Here is a 24,124-nt window from a genome sequence, read left to right on the forward strand (position 1 = left end):
CCAGGATACATGATTGCTCCTTCTCTGATGTGTTGTGCGTAGGCCGGACAATGTGCGCAGGGTGAGACCACCTATCATCCCTCAACGTAGACCGCTCTCTGGCCTTAAAGTGCGTGATATATTCACTAAAATTACTTTATCTCACCTGAGGGGGCTACTTCTTGGCAAGAGAATGCTGTGTCTGTGTTCTAATTATTTTTGGTTCAAAGTGTGTCTAAATATATATTACTCAAGCCTTTTTATGAATCTATGAGTTTCTTTGCATTGGTTGGTGTCTGTTAGTATGTTGTGAGGGATAGTGAGAAATCACACAGAGACGTTAACTAGAGTAGACAAATTTTTAGTTTTGCCTTTTTGTTTTTTTGTTTTTGCTTAAAGGCAAACATAATTTTGCCATCACACAAATTTGGCAATGGCCAAAATGACCCTTTGGGCCTTCGTTAACTTGATGTAACATTAACATAACAGAAAATAACTGCAACAAACATTATGCAATAACAACATTGCTGCATGCCTACATTAACCTGGATTAGGCAACAAAGGGTGAGCTCCATCACCAAAATAAAGTCAATAAGATAACACTCACATTTCCTCATAATGTTTTCCAATCATAGAATGATTCCACCATGACAGGCAAGGCTACCTCACATCTTTCACACAGATATTACCTGTCTGTAGAACAGACAATATTTAAGCATGCTATACTGGAAAGGATGAAAATACAAAACTCACTTGTTAAGACATAGAGAGAGCGTAATATTGTGAATGCTGTTCGCCTCAAATTAGTTTACTAGAGATTGCTAATAACAAAGTTGACTACTTAACTAAAGGCAAGCACACCTTTCCTATGCATTAACAAGTGATTAGTGTATTTTCATCCTTTCATGTAACAGTATAGCGCATTTAAATATTCTCTTTTATACACATGTAATATCTGTGTGAAAGGCGTGAGGTAGCGTTGCCTGTCATGATGGATTGTTTCATATGTTTGGAAAACATTGTTTACAAATGTGAGTGTTAAATTATGTTCTAAATGTTGGTGATGGAGAACACCTGTTTTTTTCTCTAGATTAGAAGCACCAGTTACATGTCACTGGACATCTCCAAAGTTTGGATTCATAAATCCTCATATGTAGGGGAAGGGGAACGGGGAGGAACAGCCTGGGGGTGCTGCTGGACATTGTGGCCAACATCGCCCTGTGTGGGGCCATACTGTTGCCCATGATGCTGTTGTTGTCCAGCCTCCTGGGCCTGTTGGTGATACTGCCCAGAGTAATAATGATGATGGTGAGGGGCTTCTTGTTGGCTATGGTAGGCCCGTGGATCATACCCACCAAGATAGCCAGATCGTCCCCAACCAGGTTGGGACCAGCCTCCAACACTGGGTGGGTACAAGTGGCCATATTGGTGGGGTTGGCTTGCTGAAGACATTTGGGGCTGCGGAATAGAAGGATGGGTAGGGGGAGGAAGGGGTTGAGGTGTTGGCCCACGTATTAGGGGCTGTTCAGACCCTGCTTGAGCAAGCATCTGTGTGGATGGTCTCATGCGCATTAAATTTCTTGGTGAGAGCTGCCACCTCTCCAGAAATTCAAACACCTCATATGGGGTATTGGGGGGGGTGCTTGCATCAAGCCGGATCTGAATACACCCCCTAATACGGAGCCTGAACTCACGGGTAAGGGCACGGAGATAAAGGGTGAGGCTACGTGCATAGGCCTCCTCACCATCATCTGTAGTGACTCTGGACAGGTAATTCAGCACCCCAGTGTCCACATTGGTCCTGCTCTCTTGAATGGCGACCTGGCGCCTTCTTCTTATTCGCCGTGTTGCTAGAGCAGCCTGTGGGGAGGGCCTGATCTGGGCAGTTGGGCTGCTGCTCAAGTTGCCCATCTCTTCCAGGATGGGTGAGGTTGCAGCTGCAGACCGTCCTGGTGGTGTGTTTTGTCGGGCAGCCATTGTGTGCTCTTGTGATGCCTCCTCTTCAGACATCCTTCTTGTAGGGGGAGAAGATGGGCCAGCCACCTCATCCCCTACAGGATCAATAACGGGCTCTGCCTCTGAGGCCATTCCTCGATCCGTAAGGTTGGATTGAGTTCTGTTATGAAATAGAACAGAGGCAAAAATACATCAATATTTTTGTCCCTGTAAAGTATTTGTGTAATGTTTTTGTGTCATGTGGTGTGAGGTATGTACTTACGGTCTCAGAGCCAGAATTGGGGCGAGGAAGTTCAGCCGGTCATAATATATATATTTCAGCTTTACATGGCCAGCATCCCCACTCCTGGACCGCTGCTGGCGTTCCCGGCGGTATTGGTCCCGGATGCTTCTCCACCGTTTCATCACATCTTCAACTGCAATGTGACAGGAAAGATTGTCAAAATCACATATTTGAGTGGTCACATTTTCAAACAGTAGTCTAGGCATGGGGCCTTATGGGGTGTGCGTTCTACCCATGGTGGCATATGTAATTGGGCCGATACCCAGGGTCTCATTAGCTCCCCTGAAAATAATTTTTGTGGCTAGGAGGATGAGGAGCTTGTGGCCTAACCCCTAATTATGGCTGTGTGAAGCCACGTGTCACATCCTAATGTAACGGCCTCATGAGGCTAAAATTACATGCCCAGGAAGGGGGGGGGGGGCGCTGATTGTAGAGTCATTTTATAGCGCGCGCTAACGTTAATTATATTTTTATGGTTGCACTTACGAATTTTCTGCTGCTCCTCACGTGGTCTGTCACCGAAGTCATGGTACATCTGGCGACAGATGCGCCTCCATGACGCCTCCTTTCGTGTGCGGTTCGCATAGTTTGCGTCGCGTGGGTCCCATATTTCTGGACGCTCCTGCACCAGCACAATTAGCATCTCCACATTTATGTAAGTGGACGCCATGCTGCTGCTGTACTCCGTGGAGGCGTACTTCCTGGATGTCTGGAGCGCTTTTTGAGCTCATTTGCATGTCTACGCTTCCTGATGATGGATTGGCCCATTTCCTGTCACCAGCCAAAAGACCTGCGTATTGCTCGCAGGTCACACGTGTGGTCAGTGTGTAATCCGTATTTTTTGCGCACCCATTGACTTGCATTGGCGTGCTAAGGGCGTAGTACGCTGACAATCGCAGCATGCTGCGAGTGGCACGGAGCGTAGGATACGGAGGAGAAATATACGCCTGGTGCGAGTGACCCCATAGAGAATCATTGGTCCGTGTCTAATGCGTGCTTTTTGCGCCTCGCATGCACCCGTATTCCTCGCCAGTGTGACTCCGGCCTAAGGAATCCCCCTGGTCTTCCCATCTTTCCCCCAAAATACGGTATGGTCTTTGATGCAGTATAAAACCTAACAAACCCCTGATTCCAAAGGGTAAAGACCCAACAGGATAAAATAATTGCAATAACACTCTACTAAATAAAATACCATTATTGAAACAGGTTTAAAAACCTGATCAAAGACTGTAAAAAAAGCAAAGGTCATCTCAATAGGACACACCAAGATTGGGCAATAAAGTGTGTAAACTGATAGACACATTGGTTTCAGTCCACGATGACACAGTAGGCTGGAACTAAAGTTAATGTCAAAAAAAGAAAGTGACCAGCGTTTATGTTCTTAATATTTATCCAATAGGTTAGCAGGGAAAGTAGTAGGTAAAAGAGCAATATTAAGTAGGAAGTGGTATATAATATTAAGGTAGTCAAATAATGGCATTCGGTCTATTTTACCAAGTCCCCATGCCTAGAAGCTGTTTAAAAACAGAGATTGTGAGGCTAGATACAAAGAGTGACAAAGGGGAATTGTTAATGCATCTGGAAATAGATTACATATGTATAGTGAGGTGGCCTATGTAGTCCCAAGCCCCGACGCACGTTTCACCGTGCTTCTTCAGAGGGCATGTGTGATGGGACTAGAATACAGTACATTTCTAGATGTAGTGTATTGTAATGCTATTTGTATGTATCAACAAACAGGTAAATGGTTCAAATGATTTTCTGCAATGTTATTCAGCTACTTAATACTGTGTAAAGCAGCAATCACTGTGTTATCTAAGGGGTTACATGCAGGTACTTATCCATCATGTACTACCATCAGGGAGGCATATGAGTGCCTCCAAATTTATTCTGAATTGTGATTTACAATTTTTATGTGACCAATACATTTATATGTAACTGTGCCACACATTAACATATACTGTATATTGCTTATATAAATACCGTAGATATATCTAGTACTACTTATGAAAACATATCATACAAAACTATGCACTGTATATACAAAAATACATGTGCAGCTACATAATGTAGAATCACTATAAAGAAATGCATTATGCACATACAGCGAGTCAAATAAGTATTGAACACATCACCAATTTTCTAAGTAAATATATTTCTAAAGGTGCTATTGACATGAAATTCTCACCAGATGAATGTAATAACCCATCCAATCCACACAGGTAAAGAAATCAAACTGTAGCTGTCCATAAATTAAGTGATGTAATGAGAAATGGCACAGAAAAAAGTATTGCGCACGTTTGCTGAAATTTATTAATTCTTTGTACAAAAGCCATTGGTGATGATGGCTTCAAGACGCCTCCTGTATGAAGAAACTAGTCGCATGCATTGCTCAGGTGTGATTTTGTCCTTTTCACTCTTCAAATCCTGAAGCTCCTTCTATAAGCTAAGCTTTTTCTTTCCATATATTTTCTATTGGATTCAGGTCAGGTGATTGGCTGAGATATTATAGCGGCTATATTTTCTTTCTCTGAAACCAATTCATAGTTTCCAATCCTGTGTGTTTGGACTCATTGTCTTGTTGAAAAGTCCACCCCCATTTCATCTTCATCATCCTGGTGGATGGCAGCAGATTTTTATCAATGTCCCAGTACATTTGTTCATTTACCCTTCGTTCATTTATATAACGTTTGCCAGTGCTGTATGCTGAAAAACAGCCGTACACAATGATGTTCCCACCTCCAAACTTCACTGTTGGTATGGTGTTTTTGGAGTGATATGCATTGCATTTTAGCCTGCAAGCATGAAGTGTATTATGGCATCCAAAGAGTTCAAATTGTCTCATTTGACCAGACTTTATTCTCTCAGTATTTCACAGGATGTCTAAAGGGGGCTTTACACATAGCGATATCGTTAGCGATATTGTAGGGAAGGTGACCTGACGGACGGACGGACTTGTCAGAATAGAGAAGGAAAGGTTTGCACAGGTTAGACAGGTGTCAGTTACTACAGTAGGGAAATAGCTAGGAAAGTGTAGTGGACGTGCAGTACCTTGGGTTGACCATTAGAGGGCAGGGAGGAGTGTGAGCAAAGGACTTGACATCAGCTTAGGACTTAGGAAACCGTTGGTCATGGGGGCGGAGTTACAGGGAATCGGGAAAGATATAAATTTGAAGGAGGGTTCCAGAAAGTGCCAGTCCCCCAGGGGGAGCTCCAGTGACAGGAGGACTACGACCGTTTGTGTGCTGTGAGGAAAACCGTACCAGGGGGACTGAGGAGAGGACTTGTGTGGACATTCCCGGTACCCCAGGGGTTCCACGGCTGTGGAGCCCTTGCCACTGACCACTAAATAGTGGAAAAGACTGTCAGGAGTTCGGTGCACTGTAGGGCAGGTTACGAAGACCATTTTAAAAAAAAAAATGTGCTTTAGTTGTTCAATATTTTTGTAGTATGATATTCCTCTTACAGGATGGGTTGTGTTTAATTGAGAAGCATGACAGAGCGGGAATACAGAAGAAGGGTGTCCATGTCCAAGGAAGGGGGGAAGAAGAAGACATGCAATGTTTTGTTGTAACATGTTGGTTGTGAAAGCAAAAGAAAATGAAAAAAAAAAAAAAAAAAATGGGGTACTTGTGCTATTATAAAGTTGTTTGATGTATAATATGCAAAAGTAAAATGCAACAGGTAAGGGAAGGTCTGAGGGACCAGCGGGAAGTGTGAGATCCGAAGAGGGTGTGAAGAGGGTCTGGGAGACCAAGACGCCGACCATGACATGTAATTGAAAGAAAGGTACAAGAGGTGGAAGATGTGAAAAAGACAGCCATCCTAGGTCAGGTCCCCGACACCACGGACATCCCTGAAGGAGGAAGGTGGACGCCGGTAATGATCTGGTTGGTGTGAGGCCTAGATCATGGCGTACTGGACAGTGGAAGGTAACAGAAGGGGGAGAGTAGGGGAAGGTACACGCCATAGAGAGAATATGGGTGTACCTAGCCCAATTTGGAAGACTTTGTCATGTGGCGTGCGGCTGGTGAGTAGCAGTAGGCTGCTCAGAGCATGGTGCTCCCAGTATGGTTCGGCCCCCTGCAGGTAGTGGGTTTGGCCCAACAACTGGTCCGACAACAGAGTGTAGGTGAAGCTTCAGAACGACGAAGGCAGGGATTACAATTGTCGAGGACGACAATAGACAGGAAGGGGGAGTGTAGGGAAGGTGACCGGACGGACGGACTTGTCAGAATAGAGAAGGAAAGGTTTGCACAGGTTAGACAAGTGTCAGTTACTACAGTGGGGAAACAGCTAGGAAAGTGTAGTGGACGTGCAGTACCTTGGGTTGACCATTAGAGGGCAGGGAGGAGTGTGAGCAAAGGACTTGACATCAGCTTAGGAAACCGTTGGTCATGTGGGGCAGAGTTACAGGGAATCGGGAAAGATATAAATTTGAAGGAGGGTTCCAGAAAGTTCCAGTCCCCCAGGGGGAGCTCCAGTGACAGGAGGACAACGACAGTTTGTGCGCTGTGAGGAAAACCGAACCAGGGGGACTGAGGAGAGAGAACGTCAGGGGGGTGGTCCTGACAGGAAGAACCGCAGTAGAGATGAGGCTCTGGGTGTAGGACACCGTATTTGTAACGACGAAACCGACCAGTAAAGTGCTGATGGTGTACGGGCCTAAGGCAGCCACAGTGACTGAGCTGGCAGGATCGTCACAGCGTGAAAAGGGGCAGTACGTATAAATATGTCCCTGGTGTAACCCAGAATCTGTCTCCATCTTGTCTCTGTTTTGTCTCTGCGCGGTAAGAAGAAGGACCACCCCCCAGCTCGGCCCACCGACCCTACAATATCACTAAAGCGTCACCGACCGGCTCCCGTGCTGGCTATCGCTGATCGTGTGAGATCGTCCACGACCATTTCTCGCCGTCGGCTTCCTGCTGGCGCCGACGAGCAAGCTATGGACGCGGGCGGAAGACGGCGGTCATCGCTTCGTCTGAAAGGTAAGTACGACCGCCGAGCATCGCTACATCGCTGGCGAGATCTGCCTGTGTGGCAGCTCACTAGCGACCATTTAGCGATGCACCAGCGATCCTGACCGGGTCGTATTATGGTCGGGATCGCTGGTGCATCGCTAAATGTAAAGGGGCCTTAAATGTTGAGCAAACTGTAAAAGCGCTTGATCATGCTTTTTGTTCAGCAATGGAAACTTGCGTGGTGCGCGTGCAAACAGGCCACGGAGGTTGACTGCATTACTTTTTGCTTTCTTAGAAACAACTGTACCTGATGATTCCAGGTCTTTCTGTAGGTCTCCACAGGCTCTTGTACAACTCTTCTGATAATTCTTTGCACTCCTCTGTCTTACATCTTGTGGGAAGCATACAGATAAGCATGTATTACAACTTTTAAAACTAATCTGTAACCTTTATTCACAAATTACTATTGTAGACATTGCACAAAGATTAGATACGGTATACAGCACACAGACCCATTAGATCCATGCTGCGCAATGCTCTCTGCTGGCTAGTAGCTGATGTTGGCGTGCCTGTGACGGGGGGAGCTTAGCAGTGACGTCCTACGTTCCCGTTGCCCGCTGAAATCAGCTGCTGGTTTAAGAAGACAACTCACTTGGTGGGGGGAGCGAAGGGAAGGCGCGCATATTTTGGTGTTTTTTTTTTTTTTTTTAATTTGTAAGTACACAGTGCCTGTGGCCATACTACTACATCGATTACTATAGGCTGTGCATTATTTTAGAGGGAGGGCTTATAGGGCGGGACTTATGGCGAAAGGCGGCGATACCAAGTGACTCAAACACGAGCCGATTCAATCATGATGATTCGGAGACAAATGAGTTCCCCATGTATGTCTTTGCTGGTGACAAGAAAGAGAGTGTAACCAATGAGGCAGAGATTCCTGAATTGGGTGTTCCTGGGGGGGGGGGGGGTGACTTTGAGACTACTCAAATGTAGGATCTTACTTTTTAAAGTGGCATATGACAATTTGAGTCTTGTAAATGGGGCCACTCAAGAACCAGTGGCTGACACTAGGTTTCCATATTTAGCATTAAGTGAGGAGCTGCTATATCGGATCACTAAACTGAGAGAGGAAGTGATAGAGCAGTTGTTAGTAGCAACTCCCTATCGGCATAGGTTACTAGACCTGGACCTGTCTTGGGTGGGCAGCTGGGATTCGACAAAACTCTGGAACAGGTCCTTCAGAGGTTCTACTGGCCTGGGTGTCAGGGAGAGTGTTAACTACTGCAGGTCCTGCCTTACCTGTCTGCTAACTGCTCCCGTATCCACTTCCGCAGTCCCCTAGTGTGTCATTGCCTGTTATAGAGGTCCCATTTGACTTGATTTCCATGTACCATGTTGGGCCCTTAGTTAAATCAACACCAAAACATCCTGGTGGTGATGGACTATGCAACACGGTACAACTAAGACACTTCTCTGTCAGAAATATAGTGTAAGAGCTAGTCCATATTTTCTCCCAGAGGGGCCTGCAAAAAGAGAGCTCGATGGACCTAGGAACTCTTTTAATGTCCAAAGTGATAAGGGAGCAGTGTAAGGCTTTCCAGATAACTCAACTCCAGACATCAGTGTACTAGCTGCAGATGGATGGCCTGGTGAAAAGGTTCAACAAAACCTTAAAATCCATGGTTAAGAAGGTCGTGGAGAAGGATGGCAGAGACTGGGATTGTCTAATGCTGTACTTGTTGTTCTCTATTAGGGAAGTTCTACAGGCCTCTACGGGGTTCTCACCGTTCGAGATGCTATACTGATGGCATACACAGGGATTTCTGGATATTGCGAAGGAGATCTGTGAAGAATAGGTTACACCCCACTGGAGCATCATCGAGCATGTGGCCCAGATGCAGGACCGGATCACAAAGGTGATGCTGATTCTGAAGGAGAGCCTCCTTCAAGCACAAGAGGGCCCAGGCAAGAGTCTACAATTGGACAGCGAGGCTGAAACAATTTAGCCCTGGAGACCGTGTATTGGTGTTGGTACCCACGGTTGAAAGTACATTTCTGGCCAATTGGCAGGGGCTTTATGAGGAAGTCAAAAGCTTGAATGATGTAAACACCAAGGTCCACCAGCCAGGGAGAAGAAAGCCATACCAAGTGTATTACATCAACCTGTTGAAACCATGGTGAGACAGGGAACAGGTGGAAGCTACATGCCTAGAGGCCATTCCTGAACCCAAGGTCGAGGATGTTACAATGGCAGAGACACTGTTACCGGCCCAGAAACAGTGCCGAGAATTGCTTTAGCAGAACCGAGACCTGTTTTCCGAGTTGCCAGGACGTATGCAGGTTATGAAGCATGAAATCCTGACGGAACCAAGTTTGGGTGAACCAAAAGCTATATCGGATTCCTGAAACCTGCTGCGAGGTGATCTCTGACACACATGCTCATTGTTCTCCTCACCTTCTTCGAGGAGTCAAAGAACGGCTGGTCCAGCCTCATTGTCCTGGTGCCGAAGCCTGATGGATAATGGCACTTTTGTAATGATTACAGGAAGTATCCTATACCCCGCATTGATGAACTCATTGAGAGGCTAGGATCTGCCAGATACATCAACACACTGGACCCGACGAAAGGGTACTGTCAAATCCTCCTGTCTCTAAGTTCCAAGGAGAAGACTGCTTTCTCTACACTGGACGGGCGATTTAAGTATACCAGGATGCTGTTCGGTCTGCAGGGAGCCACAGCTACCGTGCAGAGAACTATGGACTGGATCCTCCCCTCACACAAAAAGTACACCGTAGTTTACCTGGACAACATTGTGATCTTCAGCCCGGATTGGGAAAGTTGCCTGCCGAAGGTCCAGGTGGTACTGGATGAGCTGAGGATGGCAGGTTTTATCATAAACCCAAAGTAATGTGCCATGGGGAAAGCAGAGACAAAATACCTGGGCTACATCATCGGAAGGGGAAAATAAATTCACAAGTGAAAAAGGTAGAGTGAAACCAGAATTGGCTGCAACCCGTCTCCAAGAAGCAGCTTAGGACATTTCTGGGAATTGTGGGATACTATTGGTGATTTATCCCCAATTTCGCCATGATATCCACCTCCTGACTGATCTTCTTAATGGCACAAAGATGTCGCTGGCCAAATGGTCCTCTGAAGCAGAGATGATGGCTCAGGAGTTTAAGCTTGCCCTAGTTAAACAACCGGTCTTGGTTGCACCCAACTTTACTAAGGAGTTCTTGTTCCAGATGGATGCTTCAGAGGTTTGTTTGGAAACTGTGTTGTCACAAGAAATATATAGGGACAAACATCCAGTCCTGTGTAGGAAACTCTCCTCCTGTGAAAAGAACTACGCCATTGTAGAGAGAGTGCTTGGACATCAAATGGGCAATTGACACCCAGAGGTACTACCTGTTAGGCCTGACGTTTAGGCTAGTGTGAGATCATACTCCCCTGAGGTGGATAAGGGAAAGGAAGGGGAATAATGAGTGGTTTCTAGTGCTTCATAACGATTAGTTTTGATGTGGAGCACAGGCCCGGAAGCTACATAGTAATGCACACAGATGCCCTGTCTAGACTTCCCTGTTTGGTGACTGAAAGTGCCAAAACAACCGACTTTTGGCGTTGGGGGGGGGGAATTCAAGACAAAGTCACTGGCAAAGGACTGCAAGGAAGATATGTTCATCTGAGGCTGTTGGCTTCAAAGATCTGAAACATAGACACTTGCTCCAGTACACAAAGTGCTGAAAGGGGCTAATCGGCCATTTTAAGAGTTAGGCTTTTAGTGGACAGCTGTAGAGCTGGGGGGAGGCTGTTCACCGTATCTCCTCTCCAGGGTGGAGTTTAGAAGGTAAATAGACAGCCTTCTGAGTTCTCCGGTGTTTGGTGTGTCTGGAGCGGGCATGTCATGATCCAAGGTGGATCTGACAAGTAAATGGACAAAGTGAACTTTTTTTTTCCTTTAGCTTGGTGCCAAAGTGGGTTCATTGCCCCCGGTGGCCATTAGAATTATTACACATGGTGTCGTTCATTCTAAGTTGCCCCGGTAGTGGTGAGCGGTAGTGCACTTTAGTTTCTTTGGTTTAATGTGCACTTAATTACAAATCAGGTGTGAGGCTCTATAAAAGAGTTCAGGTGTGTTTGTCACGGTTGGTGATATTGGGAGTTAGTCATTCTCAAGGAAGCCTGGGTGAAAGAAGGAGCTGAATGAGAGTCCTGGGCAGCCCAGCCAGAGGGGTTGAGTCAGCTATGGAGTCTGCATGGAGGGCTGGCATGGCGTGGTGGAGTCGCAGTTTATGGTGTCAGCAGGAGGTGCTTGCATGGCTTGGTGGAGTGGCGACGATGGTGAGAGTTGCACTCAACATCCTGGACTTGGTTGCTGAAAACTGGACTCAAGCATGCTGGACTTTTTGGCAGAAGCTGGACTCATCTTTGGGACTCTGTTTACTGGGCAGCTGCAACTGGTGGTGGACTCTGCTCCAAGGCTGCACTATGGTGATGGATCCTGTTATGGTGATGGATCCGGGTGGAGGAGAAGATGCATGCAGGTGGTGGGCTCTGTTGCTAGGATCGTGCGCAACAGAGCAAAGCTAAGTGGTGTTCCCCCTGTATTGTCATTTTCCCTTGTGTGTGTTTAGTGCAGTGGTGGGATTAGTTTCTGCACCGACCAATTCCCTAGTGAGGGTTTAGGGTCAGGGCGAGTCAGGGTTTTAAGGTTCCTGTGCGTCACCCGGTGCGGAACCGGCATAGGGAACATTAGGAGTGTAGGGACTCTGGCTCAGGGGAGTGCAGGAGGTCTCCACGTCCCTATTCCCTATCGCAGGGCCCACCATTGTTAATGTTACCCAAGTTCCCCTTTATTTAAATTCGCCTTACTGGAGGCGGGGTTTCCAGATTATTGTATAAATACGTGTAATACCTAAATTCGCCAGTTGGAGGCGGTGTATCAAGCTGCACGTCTTATTATTTAAATTCGCCCAACTGGAGGCGTGACACGGCAGCTCCTGAGAAGTGTTTGTATTAAACCGTACTGAATCCGGTTTTTATATCCTGAGTAGGCAGATATACAGTCTCTGAAGCTGTGGAGATCTGATATAATTTTGTCTTGTTTTCCTGTTTGGCTCGAAGGGCTGTTTATTTTTAATTCGCACTGGTTTATGCCACATGTATATAATAAACTAGTGGAAGACTTAAAGAGACAGTCTACCTGTTTCTTCCTCTGTGTGCAGCAGTGAGCCGATCCACCACGATATACAGGTGCTTCTCACAAAATTAGAATATCATTTATTTCCGTTCTTCAATCCAAAAAGTGAAACTCATATATTAGTCATTCCAAACAGTGATCTATTTCAAGTGTTAATTTCTGTTAATGTTGATGATCATGGCTTGCAGCCAATGAAAACCCAAAAGTCATTATCTTAGTAAATTATAATGCTTTATAACACCAGCTTGAAAAATGATTTTAAAATTTGAAATGTTGGCCTACAGAAATGTATGTCCAGTAAATACACTCAATACTTGGCTGGGGCTCCTTTTTGCATCAGTTACTGCATCAATGAGGCTTGACATGTAGGCGATCAGCTTGTGGCTCTTGTGAGAGAGTCCCTGGCATAGTATGTGAAGGGAAATGCGTGTCACTGCGCATACTGCGGTCAGTGATTGTAAAGCCAGAGTGTTTTTGCCTCCAGCATGATAGGTGCTGAGAGGGTTAATAGTAACCTACGTAATGGGCTGGTTTTGGTGAACCTTCATAGAGTGGGTGAGCAGAGGTTTTCTGTATCTCCACATGCAGAGTCTTGACAGGACCTGTGATGTCATGGTCATGTGACCATCACATGGGTGTGACATACCTGGCCCTGAGAGTCAGTATGTGTTGTATTTAGGAGAGCAGTAACTCCCATATAGCTCCCGGAGGAGTTAAAGGACTGAGCGGGATAACTGCAGGTGGATCCTGCAGGGAATGGATTCGTAAGGACTGTGTTTTTGTTTTTTATAGTTATTCCAGCATGGCTCTTTCTTTTTTTTTTTTTTTTTTTTTTAACCCTGCCAAGGTTTGTCATCCCCCAATATACCAGCAGGTGATTCTATTCTCTTCCAGAATGGGTTTCTATCTCTACTTGAGGAAGCAGCTAAGATTATCAACCCCTTATACACTGCTGAGGTGTTATGGAAGCCCAGGTTGCTTTGATAGCAGCCTTCAGCTCGTCTGCCTTGTTGTCTGGTGTCTCCCATCTTCCTCTTGACAATACACCATAGATTATCTACTTCATTGTAGTATCTATCAAAAAGTCAGTTGAGGGCACAAAAAACAAGCACACACAAAGATCCATCGAACGAAAATTGAAAACATTACAGGTGTCAGAAAACACATTTCAATTTTTAATAACTTTTGATAATCTTATGAACCTGGATAATCATATTGCCAGGTCATTTTTGTCACATAATGAATGTTCTAAAACAAAGCCTCAAATACAGTGACAGAATTATTTTAATAAATATAATAAATAATAAAATTTATGGCTCTTGAAAGGAATAAAGCGCAAGAACGGAAAAACGTCTGATCGGGAAGGGGTTGTCCAATACTCGAACAATTCCTTCTTAGATAATATATTCCCTAGAAAAAAATAAAAATAACAGGTACTCCCCTCCCGCACAGGCGCAATTCAATCAGAGGTAGCTGTAGGCTTCTTCATGAACTCTTCCATCGAACGATGACAGCATTATACACCCCTTGAACTCTTTCTAGCAGCTTCATCCGGTGATCACCGGAAATAGCTTTCCAACAGTCTTGAAGGCGTTCCCAGAGATGCTGGCACTTGTTGTCCAAGACAAGGAACCAAAGGGATTTACATAGAAAAAAAGAATTGCCAGCTCACCAGTTTGATCCTCCCGGTAGGGCACGGAACTTGGAGCTTGTGTGGGCTGTAGTAGGGGTGGGCCGCACTGACGGGATGGTCCCTCGTTTACCGCGCACAGATGTCATAGACACAAGATGGAGGCAGATTTCGGGTACAACAGGTCCAAGTTTATTAAGTCGTCCGCCTGACGACCTCAGCAGTACACCGCAATTCTTCCACAGCCCTCCATTTCCAGGCCCGGGAACATACACTGTACTTCTAGCGTAGTGACGTTCCTCCCAGCTTGGTCACTGTGGCTGCCTTAGGCCTGTTCACCAATAGCACTTTACCGGTCAGAGATCGTCGTCAATTTGGTATGCTTCCCCCGGGGCCTCGTCTTTACTGCGGTTCTTCGTGTCGGGGCCATCCCCCCTGACTTCCATTCTCCTCAGTCCCCTAGTTGAGCTCCCCTCACAGCACATACTCCTTCACTGACTCCTCTCCTCAGAGCTCCTCCCAGGACTGGAACTTTCTGGAACCCTACTGTCCTTTTTATAACCTTCCCAGTTCCCTGTAACTCCGCCCCCATGACCAACGGTTTCTCTAACCATAAGCTTCTGTCAAGTCCTGAACTCACGCTCCCCTTCTGTCATAACTAACATCTGTCTAAAGTGCACAAACCATCCCTTCTTCTTCCTGACAAGTCCGTCCGTCAGGTCACCTTCCCCACAGGGCAGCAGTACGAAGACAACTTTGTGTAGGAAGGTGTCGAGGAAAAGATCTGGTAGGATTAATTAAAAACAAAAAATTCATTCCAAACTATGGCCGACTAAGAACGTGTGAGCTTGAGCCCCTGCTTATCACTGGGACATGCTATATTTAACAGTAATTTTTAAGTTTTTCTATTAAATTTGTTTTTAATTATTCTGATTGGATCTGTTGCTGGACACCTTCCTATACAAAAAATGGACCAAAAAGGGTATACCAATAAATAATAATAACAAGAAATATACGAGGTAACCCCAAGTGCTATAAATGTGACTTCTGCAAGGGTTTCTTTGCTATATGGATTTGTAGCACCTATTTTTCCACATTACAGGGGTGGTGCCAACACATTTGTTTTTCTAATGTTAGGTCATTAACCCCTTAACAACCAAGACATTTTGTATGTTAAAGACCAGGCCTTAATTTTTAAATCGGACCACTGTCACTTTATGTGCTTATAACTCTGGAACGCTTCAATGGATCCCACTGATTTTGAGAATCTTTTTTCGTGACATATTGTACTTCATGTTAGTGGTAAAATTTCTTCCACATGACTTGCGTTTATTTATGAAAAAAAAATGGAGATATGGGGAAAAATTTTTAAAATGTGAAATTTTCAAACTTTTAATTTCTATGCCCTTAAATCAGAGAGATATGTCACAAAAAATAGTTAATAAATAACATTTCCCACATCGCAGGGATGCCGACCTGAGGCAGAGGGAGCCCCTACCCTCTGCCTCCCCCTCTGAACATTGTGATTGCGCTTGATCACAGCAGAGAGGGGGTTAACAGCTAGGTGTGGTGGGTACGCCGCTCCTAGCTGTCAGTGCAGAAGCTCAGCTACTGTAGCGCTGAGCTCATGCACTGAGATTGGGCAGCAAAGGCTCAAATTTCAGACTATCCTGCCCGATTGCTGCTGTGTTTGGTCAGCAGGGGCGTATCTAGGGGGGGCAGCCGGGGCAGTTGCCCCGGGCGCAGCCAGCAGGGGGCGCAGTCCGGGCCGCCTAATGCAGCGGTCCGCAGTGTCCTCCCTGGCGGCTGCGTTCTGCCGCCCCCCCCGGCCTGGGAGTCAGCGGTTCTCTGTGTCAGCTGTCAAGCTGACTGCTGGCGCAGAGAAGGTGCGGCATGCCGGCTCCCAGGGAGCAATTGTACTGGCGTCTGTATAGATGCCAGAACAATTGCAGCTCTGACCGCCGGGCCAGAGCGACGTCAGCAGCGTGCATGTCATGTGATCACGCTGCTGACGTCACTCCCCGGCGCCCAGAGCGAACGCTCAGCGCTGGTGGTAAGTGTGCTCCAATGTGGAGCTGAAGAAACCACCGGCGAGGGGGGTTAATGAGTGGGGATGGGGTTAATGAGTGGAGATGAGGTTAATGTGGGGATGGGGATTAATGAGTGTGGGGGGTTAATGAGTGGGGATGGGGTTAATGTGTAGTGGGGTTAATAAGTGGGGATGGGGGTTACTGTGTGTGGGGTAAATAGTGGGGATGGGGTTAATGAGTGGGGATGGGGGTTAATGTGTGGGGGGTTAATGAGTGGGGATGGAATTAATGTGTGGGGGGTACATAATGTGTGGGGGGGATTTGGGAGTATGGACGGGGGGGTTAATGAGTGGGGATGGAATTAATGAGTGGGGATGGGGGTTATTGTTTGGGGGGGTTAATGAGTAGGGATGGGGTTAATATGTGGGGGATTTGGAGAGGGGGGTACATAATGTGTGGGGAGGATTTGGGAGTGGGGGTTATTTAATGTGGGGGATTTGGAGTGGGGGGACATAATGTGTGTGGGGGAATTGGAGTGTGAATGGGGGGGTTATTTAATGTGTGTGAGGGATTTGGAGTGGGGATGGGGGGATTTAATGTGTGTGGGGAGATTTGAGGAAACAGTATGGGGGTTCGGTGCAGACAGTATGGGGAGCGAACGGGTTAATGTATGTGGACACAGTATGGGGAGTCAGGGGTATGTGTGAGCAGACAGTATAGAGAGTGAGGGGGTAAATATATGAGGAGACAGTATGGTGAACAAGTGGGATGATAGAGGAGACAGTATGAGGAGGGAGGGGAATAGTGTGAGGTGACAGAATATTGCAGATATTTGTATTCAGGAGCATTATAATGACACTTCTATCTTTAAGGGCATCGTGTGGAGATTTGCTGCAGAAGACCGGAGAAGATGGAAGTCTGCAGAGGCCGCTGTGGATGAGAAAACTCATCATGGGGTTTGGACAAGAAGAAGAAAAGGAGAACGACTGCAGAAACGTCATCTATAAGGTACCTGGATGTAAATGTTATTTGTGATGCTGACTTATTCTCATGTTTTTATTTGTTAGGAACATTAAAGGGGTTGTCCAGGTTTGTGCTGAGTCTGCAGTCATTCTATGTGACTGCAGCCTTCTGAATTCTCACAGTGCGCACTGAACACTGTCAGGATTCTCTCATGCTGGTAATTTACATCCATGCGGTCACATGCTGACTAGACATGTGTGGCCTCACTCAATGAAAATGAACAGAGCGGGGCCGAGCACGTCTAGTCGGAATGTGGCCAGAAGTATATAAATCACATACTTGTGCTGACATGACTGTACATCGGCAAGTAAGAATCCTAAAAGTGTGCAGGTGCATTCGTTGTGAGAATTCAGAAGCTGCAATGTCAGGATTCAGCTCTGCAGGTTCCAGTAGTCATCACATGGACACTTCACTCATATGCGATTTTCATACTTGACAATGAGCTTCTCTTCCTGCTTTCAGTTTTTTACTGAACATTGAGAGCATTAGGGAGAGCAGCTCGTGGGTACATGGCTAAGTGTGCAAGTCGCATATGTACTTGGTGTGTGGGGGGGGGTGGGGTGCCGAACCAAATTCTTGCCCCGGGTGCCAGGAAGCCTAGATACGCCTCTGTTGGTCAGATTGACTGACCAGTCACAGCCCTTGGGGTGCAGGGACCGACTGCAAGGGTCCCTGTACCCCTTGCTGTGCCTCTCAGCTGTCATAGACAGCTGTCGGCACTGAACTGTCACTGCGTGTTTTCAGTGTCCGTTCAAAGCCATAACGTGCACAGTCCGTCCTGGTGCGGTAAGTTACAACCGCCCATGACGGACTGTACACGTCAATAGACAAAGGGGTTAAAGTCCTATTGCAATGCAAATTATGGGTCAGTCTGCATTGAATTTGGAATAAAAACCCAACAAGTGCGTAAGTCCTTGACCTGTATTACAGTAAAAGTAAAATGCATGTAAAAGTTTGGGCACCCTTGGTCAAAATAACTTATTGTGAACAGTTAACTTGAAGATGAAATGAAAAGTGCTAAAGTTAAAGATGACACATTTCCTTTCTATTTTAGGCAAAATATATAATTGGTAATCTTTCATTTTAAAAAATACAAAAAGGAAAATATGCTGATGCAAAAATTTGCTCTCTCTCTGAGCTTTGTGTGCTCAGATAAAGATAAACAAGGTTTCAGGCCTTAATTAGCCTGTTTGCCTATTAGGGTTATGGCTTGTTCACTATCGTTGTTAGGAAAGGCTATGTAATGCAAATTTCGCAGCTTTATAAAACCCAGACTCCTCCTAACTAGAGTTGAGCGAAACGGGTCGAAAAAATTCAAAAGTCGCCGACTTTTGGCAAAGTCGGGTTTCATGAAACGAAACCCGACCCTAGGATGAGATCGGCCACGAGGTCGGGGACTTACGCGCCAAAGTCGCGTTTCAAAAGTTTGTTTTGCGCTCTTTTTCAGCCACTCAGGATCCACGGACACTGTGGGCAACGTGATGACATAGGCACGGGTCACCACCATCTTTCAGAAGGGCATGCAAGTGATTGGCTTGCTTTGGTGGGCGTCACAGGGGGTATAAAAGGGCGTGCACGCCGACCGCCATCTTACTTCTGCCGATCTTAGCATAGGGAGAGGTTGCTGCTGATTCTGTAGGGAGAGCGTTAGGCAGGGAAGAAGACCAAAAAACTGCTTCTGCTGCTAGCGATTTGGCCTGCACAACACACCAGTCACTGTGTGTGCAGTGCAAGGGAGGCTATATAGTGGTGTATCAGTGGTGTTGGTTGTTGGGCTGCCTTCTAAGGCTTCCTGACAGGCTGGCATTGCTGTTTACCCACTGCTCCGCAAACTGCTTTTTTAAAAGCAATCCAATCTCACTTATCCTCTAGTCACTTAGGTCACAGCTGTGCCATCGAGCCTGTCACATAGCGCTCAGATATTCATTGGGCCTCACACAATCCAAAAAGTGTCCAGTGTCCAAAAGTGTGTGCAGAGATTCAAACTCTCACTTATCCTCTAGTCACTTAGGTCACAGCTGTGCCATCGAGCCTGTCACATAGCGCTCAGATATTCATTGGGCCTCACACAATCCAAAAGTGTCCAGTGTCCAAAAGTGTGTGCAGAGATTCAAAATCTCCCCTGTCCTATAGACACCTTGTACCTTGTTTTGTTTTACATACTATATAGTTTGTTGGATTTTGTCTACATTTCTACCAAAAATGAGGAAGGCTGGTGGAAGAGGCCGTGGAATTGGGCGGGGGTTGGCAGCTGGTAATGATGGTGTTGGTGGTGGAACAATGGTAGTGGCAAGAGCAAAATAGGACCGAATGCAGGAGGTGTTGAGCCTGCGTCATCGTCTGGCTACATAAGGCCTCGAACGCTTAGTTTTCTAGGAGTTGGCAAACCGCTTTTAAAGCCAGAGCATCAGGAAAAAGTTTTGTCTTACATTGCTGACTCAGCCTCCAGCTCTATCGCCTCCTCTTCTTCAGTTGTAAAAAGTAAAAGCACTGAGTCGTCATTGGAGGCTCATGTTCATTAACCACACCTTTCCTTGTGTCCTTCACCCCAACCAAGATTGAAGGATGACGCAGGCCATACTACTGATTACTCCATGGAGCTGTTTTCACATACCATGCCTGGATTATCAAGTGAAGTGGTGAATTACCCAGGCCAAGATGAATCTGACATGGAGTGCACTGATGCACAGCCGCTGATGGATGATTCTGCTGGTACATTCACTCAGAGCACTACATTGTCCTCGCAGTGTACAGAGCCAGATTCTGACCCTGATGAGACTCAGGTGCCCCTTCCCGCACACTATACCACCATACACGGTGAAACAGAGGAAGGTGCACATGACATAAAAGAGGAGGTGATGGATGACCCAGTTGTTGACCCAGATTGGCATCCATTGGGGGAAGAGGGTGCTGCTTCCAATAGCTCAGATGAGGAGCATCCACAGCAGACATCGACATCGCAACAGCTGTTATCTGGCAGGCCCGGAGCACTCCAAAGACAGGTTCCAAACATCAAAAGAGTTGCTGGACAGCTTGTCCAGAGGGTCAAAAGATCACAGCGTGCTAGGCCGCAAAATGTCTGCCAAAGTAGGAAGAGTGCAGTGTGGCACTTTTTGAACAAAATCCTCATGATCAGGCCAAGGTTATCTGTAAGAAGTGCGCAAAGACCTTTAGCCGAGGGAAAAATCTGAAAAATTTGAATACCAGTTGCATGCTTAGACATTTAACCAGCATGCACTTGCAAGCGTGGACACAACACCAAACCTCAAGTGCCACATGTGCAACTGATCACAACGAAGGTAGTCATCAACGCTACATTGTTTCCCCCACTGTAAGCCCACCGGTTAGCACAGCAGCAAATGTTGAGGTGTCGTTGCAAGGCCACAGCAGTTGGGGAATCCCACTGTTATATCAATGAAAGACTGATTCTAGGCCATCAGAAAGAACACCAACTCCATCACCATCATCAACCCTCTCTCAGTCCGCCCTGTCCACCGCTACTTCCACCATATGCAGCTCTCAAGTCCAGCTCACCCTCCCAGACACTATGAGTAGGTCAAGAAAGTACTCAGTCTCTCATCCGCGTAAACTGGGTTTGAACGCCCACATTGCCAAACTAATCTCGTTTGAGATGATGCCCTTTCGGTTGGTGGAAAGCACAGCTTTCCGCGAACTCATGGCCTATGCAGTACCACGCTATGACCTACCCAGTCGCCACTTCTTCTCTCGCAAAGCCATCCCAGCCCTCTACCATCATGTGAAAGACCGCATTGTCCATGCACTCAAGCAGTCAGTGAGCGGAAAGGTGCACCTTACAACTGATGCATGGTCCAGTCGGCATGGCCAGGGCCGTTACGTGTCCATCACTGCACACTGGGTTAATGTGGTGGATGCAGGGTCCACAGGGGACAGCGGTGGTGGGACAGTGCTGCCTAGCCCACGGTATAGGAAACAGTTGGCTGTAGGCGTTCCACCCTCCTCCTCCTCCTCCTCCTCCAGAAGCGAAAGCTCGTCCACAGAGCGCAGTCGTACGAGCACTCCATCTGCAGCTGCCACTGTTGCACACGATGTGTCCCCCTATCGAGCAGCTAGTGGAAAGCGTCAGCAGGCTGTGTTGCAGATGATGTGTTTGGGCGACAGACATACCGCCGAGGTGCTGGCCGAGTACTTGAAGCGACAAACTGAGTGATGGCTGGGCAGTGTACATCTTGAGGCAGGCAAGGTAGTTAGTGATAACGGCCGTAATTTTGTGGCAGCCATAGCCCTTTCAAAACACAGCCGCATACCTTGCTTGGCTCACACCTTGAACCTGGTGGTGCAGTGCTTCCTCAAAAATTATCCGGAGTTAACAGCCCTGCTCCAGAAGGTGCGAAGACTGTGCGCGCACATCCGCCGGTCGCCTGTACACTCCGTTCGTATGCAGAAGCTGCAGCGATTGCTCCACCTTCCCAACCACCGCCTCATTATCGACATTGCAACAAGGTGGAACTCCACCCTGCACATGGTGGAGCGGCTGTGCGAGCAGAGGCAGGCCATAATGCATTTGTGGGAGGATACACGGCCAGGCACTTTGAGAGCAGACATGGAGTTGACAGGTGTGCAGTGGTCGAAGCTGAAAGACCTCTGTAAAGTCCTTCAGTGTTTTGAGGAATGCACACGGCTGGTAAGCGCAGACGACGCCATCCTAAGCATGAGCATCCCACTTATGCGTCTGCTCATGCAAACTTTGACGCACCTTAAGGAGCAGGCGTCTGCAGCCAATGTTGATGAGGAGGAAGAGGAGGAGGGAATCCTTGATGACATTCAGCCATTGTCTGCTCAGGGACCTCTCCTGGACGAGGTGGAGGAAGAAGAGGAGGAGGAGGATGATGATGGGGATGATTACTTAGGGGAGGAGGATGCATCTCGTGGGGCAAGTGAAAATGTTGGCGTGGCAAGGTCTGGTACAGGGTTTGTGCGTGACTGGAGGGATGTGGATTCGCCAGAAAGTGCTCCTCCACCCAGCACTCGCAGTGCAACATTGACACCGGGAACACTGGCCCACATGTCAGATTATGCCTTGCGGATCCTAAAAAGGGACCCCCGCATTGCCAAAATGATGAACGATGACGACTACTGGTTGGTCAGCATCCTGGATCCACGCTATAAAGGCAAATTACAAAACATCATGCCACAGGAGAACCTTGATCTAATATTGGCTAATAAACAAGCATCTCTGGTAAATCGGTTGCCTGAGGCATTCCCAGCACACAGCAGCGGTGATGGTTCTCACACGAGCCGTACGGGCCGGGGGCAGTTTGGCAGAGGTGTTCGTGGTGCACACAGCAGAAGTGGCGTTGGAGACAGGGGTTTCATGACAATGTTGTGGACTGATTTTTCAAATACCGCTCACACAACTGGTAATACTGCATCGATGGAAAGTGACAGGAGACAGCAGTTGTCAACCATGGTTACAAACTACTTTTCCTCCCATATCGATGTTCTCCCACACAGGTCATTCCCCTTTGACTATTGGGCCGCTAAACTGGACACCTGGCCTGAATTGGCACAATATGCCTTACAGGAGCTCGCTTGCCCAGCTGCAAGTGTGCTATCGGAAAGAGTCTTCAGTGCAGCTGGATCAATCCTGACAGAAAAAAGGACCCGTCTGTCAACCCAAAATGTGGATGATCTAACCTTCATTAAAATGAACCATGCATGGGTTTCCAAGGATTTTGTCCCACCTTCCCCTGATGACACATAGGGTGACAGAAAAATGGCTTGCTTTGGTCCACCTCTTCCTGGGACTTGACCTATTTCGCCTTTTGCATCAGCTGAATGTCCAACATCAACATATGCCACTTTCTAAAACTCCCTAACTGTGCTGCTTCCCCCCCCATGGCCGGGGTCACCACCTAGCGCACGACACCGTGCGAGTGCCGTTGCCCTGGACAGGTGGGTAGGCCGACTCTTGGGCGCGGGCACTGGCACAGGGTCCCTCATAGTGCAATCAAGTGTCTCTGACGGTGGTGGTGCACTCCCGCCGTCAGACACACCGCTGTACTATGAGGGGCCCAGTGCCAGTAACGACGCCCACGAGTGGGCCCCCCTTGCTTGGGCAGGGCCCCAGCATTTGCAATCTTTACTTCTCCCTGCTCCTCCGCTGTGTAATCTGGGCCGTCAAATCCATACTGGGCCTGACACCGTCTGAGCCTGCCTCCTGAGACATATTTTGAATGTGTACGCTATCCATACATGTTATCCGGGGATACGGTACCCTTTCTAACCTTTGTGCAATCACGTGCAATCCATACTGGGCCTAACACCGTCTGAGCCTGCCTCCTGAGACATATATTTGGAATGTGTACGCTATCCATACATGTTATCCGGGGATACGGTACCCTTTCTAACCTTTGTGCAATCACGTGCAATCCATACTGGGCCTAACACCGTCTGAGCCTGCCTCCTGAGACATATATTTTGAATGTGTACGCTATCCATACATGTTATCCGGGGATACGGTACCCTTTCTAACCTTTGTGCAATCACGTGCAATCCATACTGGGCCTGACACCGTCTGAGCCTGCCTCCTGAGACATATATTTTGAATGTGTACGCTATCCATACATGTTATCCGGGGAAACGGTACCCTTTCTAACCTTTGTGCAATCACGTGCAATCCATACTGGGCCTAACACCGTCTGAGCCTGCCTCCTGAGACATATATTTTGAATGTGTACGCTATCCATACATGTTATCTGGGGATACGGTACCCTTTCTAACCTTTGTGCAATCACGTGTAATCCATACTGGGCGTGAGAACGGCTGGCAAGCTACAGCACCTGTGGTTTGCACGCGTAAGTTTTTCATTTTTTCAGGAATGACGGTTAGGCCTAATTCCGGAACTGCAGTTGACCTGCACTTACTGGGAAATCATTGTTCGCGGGTAATAATTATAATCACTCAGTGATCCCCATCACCAACGTTGCTCAGTGGGTTATCTGCACCTGTAAGCGACAAACGCTGGCCTTTTCAGTGTAGCGCACATGCAGCCATGGACATGTAAGGGCATGACTCACCAG

At 47.1% G+C, this 24,124-nt stretch overlaps 1 protein-coding gene across 2 annotated transcripts in view; it reads right to left on the reverse strand.

The window, feature by feature from the left end:
- Window positions 1-324: 324 nt before the first annotated feature.
- LOC141063466 (uncharacterized) overlaps window positions 325-24,124 on the reverse strand; it is a 42,055-nt gene continuing 18,255 nt past the window's right edge. The window contains exons 1-3 of one of the 2 annotated variants that reach the window (XM_073557508.1): window positions 2,705-19,515; window positions 2,198-2,351; window positions 325-2,095 (exon numbers count right to left, since the gene is read on the reverse strand). In XM_073557508.1, the coding sequence (XP_073413609.1) occupies window positions 1,117-2,095; window positions 2,198-2,351; window positions 2,705-2,888 (1,317 nt within the window). In that variant the 5' untranslated portion in view covers window positions 2,889-19,515 and the 3' untranslated portion in view covers window positions 325-1,116. Of the gene's footprint in view, window positions 2,096-2,197; window positions 2,352-2,704; window positions 19,516-24,124 lie in introns of those variants that run through there. The other variant, XM_073557509.1, reaches the window with a different exon arrangement.

This window comes from Dendrobates tinctorius, unplaced genomic scaffold, assembly GCF_039654945.1.
Source record: "Dendrobates tinctorius isolate UK_male_01 unplaced genomic scaffold, ASM3965494v1 ptg000250l, whole genome shotgun sequence".
Lineage (NCBI taxonomy): Eukaryota > Metazoa > Chordata > Amphibia > Anura > Dendrobatidae > Dendrobates > Dendrobates tinctorius.